Source organism: Jatropha curcas, chromosome 4 (assembly GCF_041381405.1).
Source record: "Jatropha curcas cultivar XTBG-Jc1 chromosome 4, XTBG_Jcur_1.0, whole genome shotgun sequence".
In the NCBI taxonomy this organism is placed as follows: domain Eukaryota; kingdom Viridiplantae; phylum Streptophyta; class Magnoliopsida; order Malpighiales; family Euphorbiaceae; genus Jatropha; species Jatropha curcas.
Genome location: NC_143154.1, coordinates 28,265,665 through 28,281,227, shown reverse-complemented (window position 1 = coordinate 28,281,227; position 15,563 = coordinate 28,265,665). Strand labels below are relative to the sequence as shown.

Sequence of the window (15,563 nt, the reverse complement as noted above, 5' to 3'; positions counted from 1 at the left end):
GATACCCTGACACGTAGAAAACGACAGATTATTGTCTAGAACGACATTGTTTACGCCCAGTCAAACACCTTGGTCTCCGTCTATTTCGTGAACAGTCCATTCATGGAGTCATGAGCAAAACCACCACCGTTGCGACCACGACCACCGCATTTCTCCGCAATTGCATGCTCGAATTTCTCTCCCCTCTTAATCCAAGAAAGAGCTTTCTAAAGCAGGTTAGTTTTCTCTTCTTCATTAAATCCCAATTCTTAAACACTGCTTCTCATACAGACCTATCTCTATCATCACACTCTGGAGCTCACAAAGCAAACAAAACCCACATAGATTTATCTTCTATAAACCCTAATGGTATTGCAAACATTATTATATCTAAATATCGCCAGTTTCTTAATAGAAGTGAAAGCGAAAGAGAGAATCTTGCTAAGTATTCTTCTCTCAAAGAACTTCTTCTGGACATTTCTGATGTAATACCCTATGAGACACGTCGTTTTAGGAGAATTTTGAGATTGACACCTGAAGATGTGCTTGAAATGTTACTGGGTTTTCAATTTGAGTGTGAAAAAGTCGCAATCAAGAGAAAAAAGGTCGAGTCTTTGTGGGGAATTTTCAATTGGGCTAGTGACCAAGATAAGGGTTTTAAGCATCTTCCTAAGTCATGTGAGGTTATGTCCTCTTTACTTATTAGGTATGGGATGCTTAGAGAGGTTCAGTTATTGCTTTTGGCAATGGAGAGAAAAGGAATTTCGTTGGATAACAATGAAATTTTTTCTAAGTTGATTGAAGGGTATGTTGGTGTTAATGATTTAGAAAGGGCAGTGTTATTGTATGAACGAATGAGGGAGCAAGGTTTGGTACCATCACCCTTCTCTTATAACGTTCTTATTTATCTTTTGGTGAAAATGAGGAGAACCCAATTGGCATTTCGAGTTTGTTTGGATATGTTCGAAATTGGGACTAATTTGAGTGATAGGGAAATGGCTAGTATTGATAAGGCTATTAGATTACTTTCTGGGGAAGGAATGGTTCATGAAGCTAGAAACCTTATGAAGAAGGCTTTGGCTTTAGGTTTTGAGCCTAGTAGCTTGGTTATTAATGAGATTGCTTCTGGTTATTGTGAGAAGAAGGATTTTGAAGATTTGCTTAGTTTTCTTGTTGCAATGAAGTGTGCACCAAATTTACTAGTTGGCAATAAGATAGTATGTGGTTTATGTAGCAATTTTGGTGTAGACAGAGCAAATTTTTTCATGCTAGAACTGGAGAATTTAGGTTTTAGGCCTGATGAAATAACTTTTGGTATCTTGATTGGTTGGTGTTGCGGTGAGGGGAATTTGAGGAGTGCCTTTATTTTTTTGTCGGAGATGTTGTCAAGAGGCTTAAAGCCTAGTATATACTCGTACAATGCGCTTATTGGTGCAATGTTTAGGGAGGGTATGTGGAAACATGCCCAAGACATTCTTGATGACATGACGGATAGGGGAATGACCCCAAATTTAATTACTTTCAGGACTCTTTTGGCAGGATATTGCAAAGCTAGAAAATTTGATGAAGTTAAGATAATGGTTCATAAGATGGTGAACTGTGGTTTAATTGAATCCTCTTCACTGGACAATCCACTTTCCAAGGCATTTATGGTCTTGGGACTGAGTCCATTGTCTGTGCGGTTGAAAAGAGATAATGATGTTGAATTTTCTAATACAGAATTCTTTGATAATCTAGGAAATGGTCTCTATTTGGATACAGACCTGGATGAGTATGAGAAAATAGTAAATGCAGTTCTTAAAGATTCAATTGTACCTGACTTTAATTTACTTTTGAGGGAGGAATGTGATCATCGAAATTTTAAAGCTGTATTCTCATTGATAGATGAAATGATTCGATGGGGTCAAGAACTGTCTCTGCCTGTTTTCTCAGCATTACTTAAAGGGCTTTGTGCATCCAGATCCCATACTAGGGCATGCAGCCATCTTATTGACAAATTGCCAAAGTTGGCTAATCAACTTGACTTTGAAGTTCTTAATTTGCTTGTTCAAGCATACTGCAAGAGTGGATTGGTATACAAAGGAAGGACAATTTTTTATCAAATACTTCAGAGGGATATAACAATTGGAAATGAGACATACACTGCTCTAATTATGGGATTATGCAAGTTGGGAAATTTGCAGGATTTTCATTATTGTTGGGATATTGCTCGAAATAGTAAATGGTTACCAGAGTTACGGGACTGTAAATCTCTTGTAGAATGTTTATTACATCATAAGATGCTCAAGGAGGCATTGGAGCTTCTTGAAAAAATGCTGGTATCCCACCCTCACTCAAGGTCTGAAATTTGTCATGTGTTTCTTGAAAAGCTTTCTGTTACAGGCTTTACAAGTATTGCACAGAACTTAGTGGATGAACTGGTACAGCAGGGATGTTGCTTTGGTGAGACTGCTTATAGCCATCTTATAAGAGGGTTATGCAAGGAGAGAAATTACATGGGGGCCTTCACAATATTGGACACAATGTTGGCAAGGAACTTACTTCCATGCTTCGATGTTTCTCTTATTTTGATTCCTCATTTGTGCAGACCTGATAGACTTCATAGAGCTCTTGCTTTAAAGGAGATCAGCTTGAGAGAGCAATCCACGTTTTCTTTTCCTGTCCACTATGCTTTAGTTAGAGGATTTTGTATGACGGGGATGGTAGGAAAAGCAGCCAATGTAGTCCACGATATGTTGTTGGAGGGGCTATTTCCTGATGCTAGAATTTGTAACACAATGTTTCAAGGGTATTGCCAAGCTAACAACTTGAGGAAAGTCAACGAGGTACTTGGTGTTCTCGTAAGAAAATTTTCAGGCCCTTCAATATCAAGTTACCAGAATTTGATGCGCTTGTTGTGTATGCAGAGTAGTTTCAGTTATGCATTAAGCCTGAAGGAACTAATGCTAGGAGACGGTAGGCATCGTAGCCTCACCATTTACAACATTCTGGTTTTCTATCTTCTCTCGGCTGGGAACAGCTTGCTCATGGATAAAATTTTGTATGAATTGCAGGAGAAGGGTGTACCACTTGACGAAGTTACTTATAATTTTCTTGTATATGGATTTTCAAAATGTAAAGATGCGTCTACTTGTCTACACTATCTGTCTACTATGATTTCAAAGGGATTTAGGCCAAGCTATCGTAGCTTAAAAACAGCAGTAACGTGCCTGTGTGATTTTGGAGAACTTGGTAAGGTCTTGGAGTTGAGTCGAGAAATGGAAATGAGAGGTTGGGTTCATGGATCAGTTGTTCAAAATGCAATTGTTGAAGGCCTTCTCTCTCATGGGAAGATTCAAGAAGCTGAATATTTCCTGGATCGGATGGTAGAGAAAGGTCTAATTCCTGATACAATCAATTATGATAATCTAATTAAGCGGTTTTGTTTCTTTGGAAGACTGAATAAGGCAGTTGACCTTATGAATGTAATGTTGAAGAAAGGAAACATCCCTGATTCTGCCAGTTATGATTCGGTAATCCATGGTTTCTGCACAAGGAATCAACTGAATGAAGCTATGGATTTCCATGCTGAGATGTTGGACAGGGATCTTAAACCAAGTATGAAGACTTGGGACATGCTTGTTCATAAACATTGCCAACTTGGAAAAACTGCAGAAGCAGAAAACCTACTCATTTATATGGTCCAGTTTGGTGAAACTCCAACCAGAATAATGTTCTCATCTGTGATTAATAGGTATCAAAGAGAAAATAATCCAAGGAAAGCATCTCAGCTCATGCAATTGATGCAAGAGAGTGGTTATGTACCAGATTTTGACACTCATTGGTCTCTCATAAGCAATTTACAGAGTTCCAAAGACAAGAATAATAAGAACACCAATCAAGGTTTCCTGTCAAGGCTTCTTTCTGGAAGTGGACTTTCTTATAAAAAGGATTCCAAGGTCAAAGTGCGATAATACATTTTTGTAAATATAAGATTTCTCATTTTCTTTAATGAATCTTATTACATTTGTTGATAGGTTGATTCAATCTTGCATGAAAATTTTTTCAACTTTCATGTACTTAATAGCTTATGTAGTTATTTTGTTCCAAGTTTTATATAGTAAGTTTTCTATATTATGTTCTATGATGCACAGAAACTCTCGGTCATGGGCATTTCTGCAGCCTATTTCTCTGTGCGTATAAAATGTTGTTTCTCAGTATAAAATTATAATTGTTGTTTTCCCATATATCGTTTCTACGGTTCTGTTTCTGTGCAATATAGCATGACATTTATTTTATATTATTGAAGTTAGTCATGCAAATTTTGTTGGAAAATATTATCTTGGAACTCTTGAACTTATCTTGTTTTGCTTATTAAGTCTTTTTTTTTTTGTTGCTCGATAGTAACACCCTCGCATTGTTTAGATTTTATTTATTTATTAGCTAAAGTAAAATTCATAAGAAATCCATACTAGACTATTAGAAAAAGGAAAATAGTAGCTTTATGTCACCAAACTTTTAGGATATATTTGGTAAACCGTAATAAAACATAACTAGTCGTATTTCGGCACCTTTGTGCGAGTTAATATTTAATATGAATTAAATTTGATTGAAACTTTTTTTTTTTTTAAATATATAAACAAAGTGTTTAATTCTTGTGGAAATGGGGTGTTCTGTATTTTTAGATGGATTCTAATCTCATGGTCGAAAGTGGATTGGTTGTAATTGCATTTGATATGTAATTGGCATGCCACGAGAATGCGGACATGTCAGCTAGTGGTTAAAACTTAGAAGGCCAAGCCTTTAGTTTTTTAGGTCAGTTATATTATATATGAACTTCAGCAACTCCCATGTGAGGGTTGAAGGGTAAGGTGCTGAAGTGTCAAACTGGAGAAGACAACAATTTGAATTGGAAAATGCTCTTATATTTTAGTTGTTTAGAATTAGGGGAGGAGAAGTTATTAAAACCCTAAAGGCCATCATCATCCCTGATCAAACACAACAGTTCTTCAAGTGGATTGGTTCATGCATTTGTTATGTAATATCTAGTTGATTATTTTAATATTTGCTACTCCAATCATAAGCCAACTAAATCTCTACGTGTCAACTGTCCCATATTCCCGGGTCTCCCTCCATGATGAAACAAGATCTATTTCTCATTTTGAACACACTCATTTTATCAATTAAGGGAAAGCCATTTAACTCTAGTGGAGTTCGAAGATATTAACGGATTTTTTTGGCAACATAGATCAACTGAACCAGCAGTTCGGTTCAGTTTTAAGCTCAACCAATGATTTTTTTACCAAATCGACTCAAACTGAAAAATAACAGTTTAAACTTAAGCATCTAACTGAACCGAAATGGATCAGTTTAATCAGTAGTTTTGCACACTCCTTAGGAATGATCCTCTATGTGACTGAATAATTATACAAATAACCGGTAATATCACACCAGTATAATGAATTGAAATTACGATTCAATAAAAATAAAATACTTATCAAATGTGTGAGATAAGTAAATTTTAGAACTACAACTAGAAACCCAAAAATAAAATTTTTTTTTTTTCTATTTTAATGCCATTGACAACTAATAAACCACCGCTACAACTCTTTTTTGACTGTTATGCATGGTTGGACATGATAGTCATAGTTACATGCATATATATATATATATATATATATATATATAGACACACACACACAAGTAAGTGCTCTTTACAATTGCAACTCAAACAAATTAAATTTTATCATAATACTTAAAAAGGCAAAAATCATTCCCTTGCAATTCTCAACTAGCTAGCTAGAAGAAGAATGAAGACTAATCCTATTGAGCTTGGTTTATCCAAGAATTCTACTTCTTCTACACACAAACGCAAAAGGGGAGTATCCATATTAGACTCTTTCTTGAGGATAATTGCATTTATTGGTACTTTAGCAAGTGGAATTCTTATGGGAACTACTAAAGAAACACTCCCTTTCTCCACACAGTTTTTTCGGTTCAGGGCTGAGTTTGATGATCTTCCAACTTTCACGTATGTTTTTTGGTTTTTACTTCAGTTTGTTTGATTCGTTATTTTTATTGAATATGTCGAAAAATTAACAGGTTTTTTGTGGTTGCCAATGTGGTCGTGTGTGGCTATTTGCTCCTTTCTCTTCCACTTTCTATCTTCAACATTGTGAGAAGCAATGCAAAGAACAGTAGAATTATCTTCATTATATTTGATACGGTAATTTCCTTCGAGTTTAACTATAATCAAATACATTTAGAGGTATTACAATGATGAATCATACAAAGCAGCTATATATACATATATGATTCAGTTAGCAAAACTTTTCCCTAACTAAACAAAAGTCTCCTGGGTCTGGTAATATATAGGTAATGGTGACTCTTTTAACTGGTGGAGCAGCAGCAGCAGCAGCAATTGTATACTTGGCGCACAAGGGAAATACTAGGGCAAACTGGTTTGCTATCTGCCAACAATTCAACTCCTTCTGCGAACGCATATCCGGCTCCTTGATCGGGTCCTTTGTCGGAATAGCAGTGTTAATATTGCTAATCTTTCTCTCTGCTGTGGCCATTTCCCGGTGAAACTAGATCAATCATTCCATAGTTCTGCATCACAATAATGAAGTTATATTTGTATTTATGTGCTTGTTTGTCAATTATTGTCTCTGTATGCATATGATTTATGTATGTCATCTTTTCTTGTCATTTTCTCTGGTTTGGCAAGAAATGGAATATGATACCTTCTGCTTTCTTTCCTAGTTAGTATATGTAAATTGCCATATAAATTGAATGTTATGCCACTTCATCCTCAAAATTAGTTTAAATCCTACAAAATAGGTGGTTTACATACATATGGGCACAGCTACTAAAAAAGGATTAAATTCTCTATTTTGCTTAATACAAGTACAAATATCACCGCTCGTCGAAGCCAAGCTATAGATTTGACCAAATGGCACTCCATTTTATGTCAAGGTCTATGTTATGCTCATTACACCATCCTAATCATTTTTATAACAGGGGTGTGACATAATTGTCATTTTGGAGAATTGAAGACATTATTACTAAATACTCAGCGTAGTTACTAAAGTTTATACCCTGAAAGTTCATCATGGTGAACTGGTGTTATATCCAAGCTCCAATTTCAACTATTAGCAATCCACCAATTTACTATCAATCCTCAATGTTATTATTTATCAGTCTAATCAAGAAAATAAGTAGACGACTTTAATAGCTTTGACGCATGACTATTAGAAGGGAAAAGGTAAAAAATGCCTCTGAAAGATGAATAAACGCAACAGGTGATATTCTAGGGTTTGCTTATCTTCCAATAACAAATGGGACAGACATGAAAGTACATCTTACCAACTTTTAGCTCTGGATATTTGATTTCTCACATTTAACTTGTACTTTTGGATCAAACAAAAATTGCATAAGAGCTCTTTCATCTGCTTCAATCAGGCTACAGCCAGGATCTTTCTTCACATCATTATCATCCATTAACTTCCTCACTTTCTGAGCCCCATCCCACTCTCCGACTGAAGCATAGATGTTGGAAAGTAACACATAATCCCCACTCTCATCCCTTCTCATTTCAAGAAGTTTCTCATTTGCATGCCTACCCAGCTCAACATTTCCATGTATCCTACAAGCTCCCAACAGAGTCCTCCATATTACAGCATTAGGTTCAATCTTCATTTTATCAATGAAATCAAATGCATCATGCAAAAGCCCTGCACGCCCTAAAAGATCAACCATACACCCATAATGCCTTACATTTGGCTCTATATTATACCTGTCTTTCATAAGATTAAAATATTGATATCCCTCTTCTACTTTACCAGTATGACTGCAAGCAACTAGAACCCCAACAAACGTGATTTCATTTGGCTTAATATTTTTCAACCTCCGCATCTCTGTAAACAAATTGATTGACTCCTCAGCATGGCCATGAAAAGCCAACCCTACTATAACTGAATTCCATGTCGACACATCTTTCTCCATCATTCCTCTGAACACTTCAAGTGTTCTTTCAATGCTCCCACACTTGGCATACATGTATATAAGTGCATTTCCAAGTAAGAGACTCGTATGGCCTAAACTCATCTCCAAAATTGCATGATGAACCTTCCTGCCAACCTCCAAATCTCCTAAATCTGTGCAAGCTGACAAAAGACTTAACATAGTGACCTCATCTGGCTGCTCTCCCACACTTCTCATCTCCTCAAACATTTCCAAAGCCTGCTCATTCTGCCTACAAAGCACATATCCAGCAATCATCACATTCCACGACACAACATCCCTTTTAGGAACCTCATCAAAGAGTCTCCTCGCATTCTCCATCTCCCCTCTCTTCGCATATGCTGTAATCATCACATTCCAAGCAACCATATCTTTCACAGGCATTTCATCGAACAGCCGCCTTGCTGCTCTCAACTGCCCTCTCCTTGCATATCCTGCAGTTAAAGCAGACCAAGCAACAACATCCCTGCCTGCTAAATCATCAAAAATGGCTCTAGCTATGGCCAAATCCCCACAAATAGCATGATGATAGATAAGGGAATTTCTCACGCACGCATTTTCTTGAAACCCATATGTAGTAACCTTACCATGAATACAAAGACCGGTTTTTTTCCATTCCACCCTAGTACAAGCCTTGAGCAAGAACGAAAACGTGAATTTATCAGGCTTTATACCTCGATTTTCCATATGGGAATAGACTGAAATTGCTCGTAAAGGGTTTTGACTTTGAGCTGAGCCTCTCATCATGGTGTTCCACATGAAGATGTCTGGTTCGGAAATTTGAGCGAATATTTGGTGAGCATAGTCCATGGTGCCAGAAATAGCAATGGCAGTGGCGAATATGAGCTCTCTTAAGGCTGATAAGTTTGAATTGAAGCCTTTGATGATAAGGGAAGCATGGATTTGCCTTAGAGACCGAAGGTTTGTGCAGTTTTGCCATAGGCGTGGCCGCTGCCGGCAGTTGGCGCTCCTCTCGTTAGTTCTTTTCCTGAGCATTAATCACGACATTAAAAGCAACATTCTTTATACCTTCCGGGCTCTCTTCTACTGTATTTTGTAAGCGCGGGAATTACTAGTTTCCACTTTGTACCGCAATGATGGCAAACATTCTCATATCCATTTTCTTTTAATTTTAAATTTAAGTTTAAAAAATTGTGCTACTCTTTAATCTTCACTTCTTAATTGTATTAATTAATTTTTCTCATAAATTTATAACTGAAATTTTATTAATTTAACTTTTAACTAAAATTGGACATAATTGTATGAAGCATTTTCGTCAATAAACTTTGTTTAATTGCTAGAGATGATTTTGGACTCAACTTTACTACGAGGTTAAGGCATGCACAAGAGAGACATGAGAGCATTTCTTGAGAACTTGCAGCTCATGTTATTTGATTTCTCATATTTAATTTGTGTTTTGCATAAGAGGTCTTTCATCTGCTTCAATTAGGCTGTAGCCAGGCTCTTTCCACCTTATTCCACTATCATCTATTAACTTTCTTACCTTATGAGATCCATCCCATTCACCAATTGAAACATATATGTTTGAGAGTAACATATAATCCCCATTCTTGTCCTTTCTCAATTTAACTAGTTTCTCATGTGCATACTTTCCCAGCTCAACATTTCCATATACTCTACAAGCTCCTAGCAGAGTCCTCCAAATGACAGCATCAGATTCAATCTTCATTTTATCTATAAACTCCAATGCATTATTCAATAACCCTGCACGCCCTAAAAGATCGACCATACACCCATAATGCCTTGCATTTGGCTCTATATCATACCTATCTTTCATAATAGTAAAATATTCGTGCCCCTCTTTAACCTTACCGGCATGGCTGCAAGCAACTAGTACTCCAATAAAAGTTATTTCATTTGGCTTAATATTTTTCAACCTCTTCATCTCTTCGAACAGATTGATCGACTCTTCAGCATTGCCATGAAAAGCCAACCCTAAAATAATTGAATTCCAAGTGGAAACATCCTTTTCCTTCATTCCTCTAAACAATCCAAGTGCTCTCTTAATACTCCCACACCTAGCATACATGTATGTAAGTGCATTTCCGAGAATGACACTCATCTCTCCTAAATTGGTCTCCAAGATTGAGAGATGCAATTTCCTGCCAATCTCCAAATCTCCTAAATCTGTACATGCTGACAAGAGGCTCAGCATGGTAACCTCATCTGGCTGCTCGCCCACACTTCTCATCTCCTCAAACATCTCCAATGCCTGCTCATTCTGCCCACAAACCACATATCCAGCAATCATCACATTCCACGACACAACATCCCTTTTAGGAACCTCATCAAAGAGTCTCCTCGCGCTCTCCATCTCCCCTCTCTTAGCATATGCTGTAATCATCACATTCCAAGCAACCATATCTTTCACAGGCATTTCATCGAACAGCTGTCTCGCTGCTCTCAGCTGCCCTCTCCTTGCGTATCCTGCTGCTAAAGCAGACCAAGCAACAACATCCCTTTCTGCAAAATCATCAAAAATGGCTCTAGCTATCCCTATATCTCCACAGTTGGCATGATAGTAGATAAGGGAACTTCTCACAAAAATATTTTCATGAAACCCGCATTTGACAACCATGCCATGGATACACAAACCCATGTTCCTCCATTTAAGCCTAGTACAAGTCTTAAGTAAGAACGAAAACGTGGACTTATCGGGCTTTACACCGTGATTTGCCATGTGGGTATATAGTGAAATTGCATTTGAGGGAATTCGGCTTTGTGCTGAGCCTCTAATCATAGTGTTCCATATGAAAATGTCTGGTTTAGCAATTTGAGCGAACATTTGGTGGGCATATTCCATTGTGCCAGAAATTGCAATGGCACTAGTGAATATGAGCTCTCTTAAGGCTGATAAGTTAGAATTAAAGCCTTTGATGATAAGGGAAGCGTGGATTTGCTTTAGGGAACGAAGGTTTCTGCAGTGACGCCATAAGCTTGGCCGCTGCTTCTGTTTAGTACTCCTGTCATTAGTTCTCTTCCTTATCATGACGTAAAATGCAGCATTTTATAGCGCGCTCTATCTTCGCTTCTAGTAATATTTAAAGAGCTCCTGTTGTCATTTGTTCGTTGCCAGTTGCCACTATGGGATGATATGATGATTATACTTTTACTTTCAAATTTTAATTACGTTCTAGTAATCAAATTTTATAAATGTTGCAATCAGAAATTACGAGAGTTCAATGCAAACATTTGAAAATTCTCCGGAGAAGTGTAATTTCTGCCCGATAATGTTTGGCTTAATTATAAATTTGGTAACTGAACTTTCACTGAATAGTTTACAATGAGGTGTCTAAAGCCCAAAAAATTTGACGTAATTTGCCCACAAATAGAACATATGGGACCCACTAAATGTAAGAAATAAAAAACCTGCTTATGACCACTATTGGCATGACACGACAATAGATAAGTGTTTGAACAGGCAATGGATAGATATTGCCAAGCTGATAAGTATCTTGATGGGCTATTTTAGTTAAGATGGTTGATCTTTTCAAATCCAGGCTCAAGCCCTGTCCACACTCTATTACAAAATTTTTACTTTACGTGCATGTTCAATTCCTTATATTTTTGCATTTTCAAACTAGCAACAAAAATTCTATGAATACTGATCATAATATTTATCATATTGTATTGTGTGTTATTCCGGACTCCTGAACCTATCAAAAAACTAGTTTAAACAAATATTCGAGTACAATTCTAGGAAAAGAAAAAATGACTCCAACCAGCAAAGACTGTTGGACCTAATTGCTACCCCCACGACTATACAAGTAATTGTGTTTCAGCACGAGAATCCCGCAGCCCCAAGTAGGCGCCGTGGGTTGTTAACTGTACACAAAACATATATAGCAAAAAATGCAATGCAGATGGCGTGACAGAGGCTGTCCCCCGGGCCCGGCCTATGCGTGCATTTTGACCCGAAGTACAGTGGCTTAATTCAAGCCTAAAACTTTACTCCTTGTGGAGAAGCTGGATGTTACCATTTCTAGTTTTCTATGCATGCATTTGCTCCATGCATTCCCTTTCACCACTTTTGCAATATATCTTTATTTCTAAATTGAAAAATAAAAATTGAAATACAATGGTAAGAAGAATTTCAATCCATTAATAATAATATCAAGTGTTACAAATACTTAGAAGGATTAGTAGAACTTTTAACCAACCAAAAGAATTTATATTCTTCTAAGAATTAAAAGATATAATATTATATATTTCCGTTCGAAGACAAAAGATATAAATTTTCAGTTCATTAATTGATTTATACGTCAAAATAATAACTTCTTTAAATCTTCTATACTTATATTACTTTCCCAATAACTTGTAACATATAATGAATACATATGAGTTGTCGTCATTATACATTAATAACATCAATAGAAACACATACCGCCGTTATCAAACTCTATTGATCGAAAAACCACACCAGTAAATCAATATCTAAAGTCTCAAATCAAATATCATATCTTTATTTAGTAATGCACAGTCATAAAGAAGGGACCAAATCGTTATAATGAAGAGATAAAAAAACTTCAAATAAGGAGACAAAGCAACAATAAAAAAATAAAAAAAAAAAAAAGATATGTTATAGGCAAAATTAAAGTTGGAAGAAATAGTAAAGAATAGAGGCTACCACTGACGATGATCGCAACAAGTACCAAACTATAATTAAGGTTAGACGACTAGATAGAGAGAAAAAAATCCAAAAAATGTGAACATTTAGAGGTACGAAAAAATTAAAATTCAAACTAGACCATTTTTTTTTTTTTTCTAAAATGGAGATGTGGTTTTCCTTTTGAAATAAGCAGTTGAGCAACTCATTGGTAATATAAGATGACATTGTGAATTTAAATTTTAAGTTTTACATATACATACTAAAAGTAAGTTATATTTTTAATCAATAGACAGTTAAAAATTAACAGAAGTATACTACGTGTTCATATAAATTTTCACATGCAAAATAGTTAATTTCTTTTCAATATGGTTACCGAAATTGAAATTCATAAATATATCAAACGGCATAAAATAAAGTATAAATAAAAATGTTTTGCCACTTGTGTACAGAACTTCAACATCAATCAAAATTAATAGCAACACTCCAACAGCATATATATTATCAAATATTTAAAAAATAAATCCCCTTGACTATCCAAAGTTCCAGACACTATGGAATGTTATTTTGGACGGATCAGATCTTTCCATAAGTCAATTAAAATAGATTCATGCAATTCACGTTGTACCTATAATTGTTTAAATAATAATAATAATAATAATAATAATAAAAGACTAAACTGCCCAATGGGATTAGATCAATTGTCAAGAAATTAATAATTTTGAATATCTCACCGTCTGCATGTTATAATTTACTTTTTAAAATTATAGGGCTAATTGGTCAGTTGATTTTACCGAGATAAGATTCAATGGACCAGAATAACGCAATAAAAAGAATTTAAATTTCAGACCTCTCACTCTTTATATTTCTATGAGAGATAAAAAGACTAATCAAATCGATCGACTCAAGTGCTCTTATATTATCCTAAATCTGTGATATTTTTTTCTCTTGTTAAAAAAAAAAAAAAAAAAGAAGAAGTCTCCATACATAAAAGTAAGTCATTATCTAAAAGAATTAGGAGGAATGTTCGTTATAAACATAAACCAACCAGAATCTACCACACCTTCCTCATATCCCCTCTCTCTCTCTCATATTATACAGTAGTTGGTTGCAACTTCCCCTTAATTAATTATATAATTATCTTTGTAAATATTGAACTAATTTAATTATCCATGACATCTTAAAGAATAATATTACTAATATTTAAATTAATTAATGAGTCACTAAGAGATAAAGTAGTAACTAATTGTATTTAAATAATTATAGATATTATCCTTCATAGATAAATAAATATATAGCTCAAGATTTCTATTGACCTACATAATATAATATTGGTTTCGATAATATTCTTTAGTACAGAGAGATCTTCAATATATAATTTTTTTTTTTTTTTTTGTTCTAATTTTTCCACTTCTTGACATAATCGAGTAGATGCTATGGTATGCCTGATTCCATCAAACACTGAAAGAAGTACAAACTTATAAAAATAACTTGAAGACATGGATTAATTAATTAATTAATTATCTCTCTCCATTTTTGGTTAGACAACCTAAATTCTATTTGCATGTAATAAGAACAAGTTCTTTTCCAATATATTCATTAGTTCTCAAAATGTCAAAGTACAATTTTTGAATAATTAATAACAAGGACCAAGTACAACTAACATTTTTCTTTTAATAATAGTTGTTTAAATGATAAATATGTTTGAGTTGAGCGAATAATTTTTTTAAAATTAAAATTCAAACCGTAAAAAAACACTTATGAAGAGATAAGTATAACCCTCAAAATAAAATGAATTTTTATATAAAATCAGGTGTAAAAATATTTGTAGGGAAAATTTTAAAAAAAATGTTAATTATCACCAAAAAAACCGTACGGTAAAGAGATGATTAGTGCTTTGTAATTTAAAATTAAAAATTAAGTAGCTAATCCATATATATATATAAAAGCAGAACAGTTTATATCACATAGAAGTTAAGTATAAGCCTCTGAAATTGCAAAGTATGAAAATGATAACAATTATTTAGCACGGTTATAAGAAAATGAGGTGTAACGATAACAAATGTAAGAAGATAAATTGTTTTATATTTTTAAATAATGTCTTTATCATGAAAATATCTATTAGTTATATCCTATCATGATAATGCATTAAATTAAATTAAAATTTAATTAAAATATAAATAATCCAAGTCATAAAATAAAAAATACTTAATTTCTTATTTTAATGATTAACTTGGTATATGTGGTAGTCACACATACCACGAGTTAGGTTGCACGGACACGAAACATGAGATACTGAACGTACGGGATATATGATAATAAATAAATAAATAATCATTTATAATAAATATAAAACATAAAATAAAAAAATTCTTAATATTTAATGATTACCTTAGTGTATGTGGTAGTCTTATATACCAGGAGTTAGATTATACAGACATGAAACACGAGATACCGAACGTACGAGATATATGATAATAAATAAATAATCATTTATAATAAATAAAAAACATAAAATAAAAAATTTTTTATTTTAATATAACTAGTTTAAATTAAAATACATATAACCCAAAGTATAAAATAAAAAATATTTCTCTTCAAAAAAAAAAAATTTAATTTTTTATTTTAATGATTACATTGACGTGTGGGGTAATCTTACATACCAGAAGTTAGGTTGCACAGACATAGAACATGAGATACGGGAACGTACGAGATATGATAATAAATAAACAATCATTTATAATAAATAATAAACATAAAATAAAAAATCTTTAATTTCTTATTTTAATATAATTAGTTAAATTCTCAAAATTATTATCATTATTTTGAAAATTTTATATCTATCTATATAATATATAAAGCAGGGTAGTTTGCTTTATATGGAAATTAAGTGTAAGTAACACAGTTTATCACTTGGTATTATTTTAGATTATAGAATGATGTATGTTAAAAT

At 34.1% G+C, this 15,563-nt stretch overlaps 4 protein-coding genes across 5 annotated transcripts; 2 read left to right on the top strand and 2 right to left on the bottom strand.

Moving 5' to 3' along the window:
• The first annotated feature begins 33 nt into the window (after positions 1-33).
• Positions 34-4,203, top strand: LOC105644085 (Pentatricopeptide repeat (PPR) superfamily protein). Of its 2 annotated transcripts, XM_089720722.1 has the most exons (3): positions 34-2,804; positions 2,886-2,934; positions 3,033-3,185. In XM_089720722.1, exons 1-3 carry the CDS (start codon positions 111-113, stop codon positions 3,050-3,052), a joined length of 2,763 nt encoding a protein of 920 aa, XP_089576848.1. In that variant the 5' UTR covers positions 34-110; the 3' UTR covers positions 3,053-3,185. The 2 variants fall into 2 exon arrangements, with proteins under 2 accessions (XP_089576848.1, XP_012084727.1); XM_012229337.4 differs by having other exon boundaries at positions 35-2,804; positions 2,886-4,203.
• Positions 4,204-5,768: 1,565 nt separating this feature from the next.
• Positions 5,769-6,722, top strand: CASP5 (casparian strip membrane protein 5). Its single transcript, XM_012229460.4, has 3 exons — positions 5,769-5,989; positions 6,061-6,184; positions 6,334-6,722. The coding sequence occupies exons 1-3, from the start codon at positions 5,769-5,771 to the stop codon at positions 6,544-6,546; spliced, it is 558 nt and encodes a 185-aa protein (XP_012084850.1). The 3' UTR covers positions 6,547-6,722.
• Positions 6,151-9,199, bottom strand: LOC105644086 (Pentatricopeptide repeat (PPR) superfamily protein). Its single transcript, XM_037636215.2, has 2 exons — positions 7,327-9,199; positions 6,151-6,570 (listed from the first exon to the last, which is right to left on the bottom strand). The coding sequence occupies exon 1, from the start codon at positions 8,977-8,979 to the stop codon at positions 7,333-7,335; it is 1,647 nt and encodes a 548-aa protein (XP_037492143.1). The 5' UTR covers positions 8,980-9,199; the 3' UTR covers positions 6,151-6,570; positions 7,327-7,332.
• Positions 9,200-9,346: 147 nt separating this feature from the next.
• Positions 9,347-11,233, bottom strand: LOC105644186 (pentatricopeptide repeat-containing protein At5g15300). The gene is given in 2 exon segments (XM_012229461.4): positions 9,347-9,403; positions 9,406-11,233. Coding segments are annotated over 2 exon segments (1,626 nt in total). The 5' UTR covers positions 10,994-11,233; the 3' UTR covers positions 9,347-9,365.
• Positions 11,234-15,563: the final 4,330 nt, after the last annotated feature.

Coding starts and splice junctions, on each gene's coding strand:
- LOC105644086 (XM_037636215.2), bottom strand. CDS start 8,979: ATGCTCAGGAAAAGAACTAACGAGAGGAGCGCCAACTGCCGGCAGCGG.
- CASP5 (XM_012229460.4), top strand. CDS start 5,769: ATGAAGACTAATCCTATTGAGCTTGGTTTATCCAAGAATTCTACTTCT. Junction 5,990..6,060: donor GATGATCTTCCAACTTTCAC/GTATGTTTTTTG, acceptor AAAAATTAACAG/GTTTTTTGTGGTTGCCAATG. Junction 6,185..6,333: donor TCTTCATTATATTTGATACG/GTAATTTCCTTC, acceptor GGTAATATATAG/GTAATGGTGACTCTTTTAAC.
- LOC105644085 (XM_012229337.4), top strand. CDS start 111: ATGAGCAAAACCACCACCGTTGCGACCACGACCACCGCATTTCTCCGC. Junction 2,805..2,885: donor ACTTGAGGAAAGTCAACGAG/GTACTTGGTGTT, acceptor TTGTGTATGCAG/AGTAGTTTCAGTTATGCATT.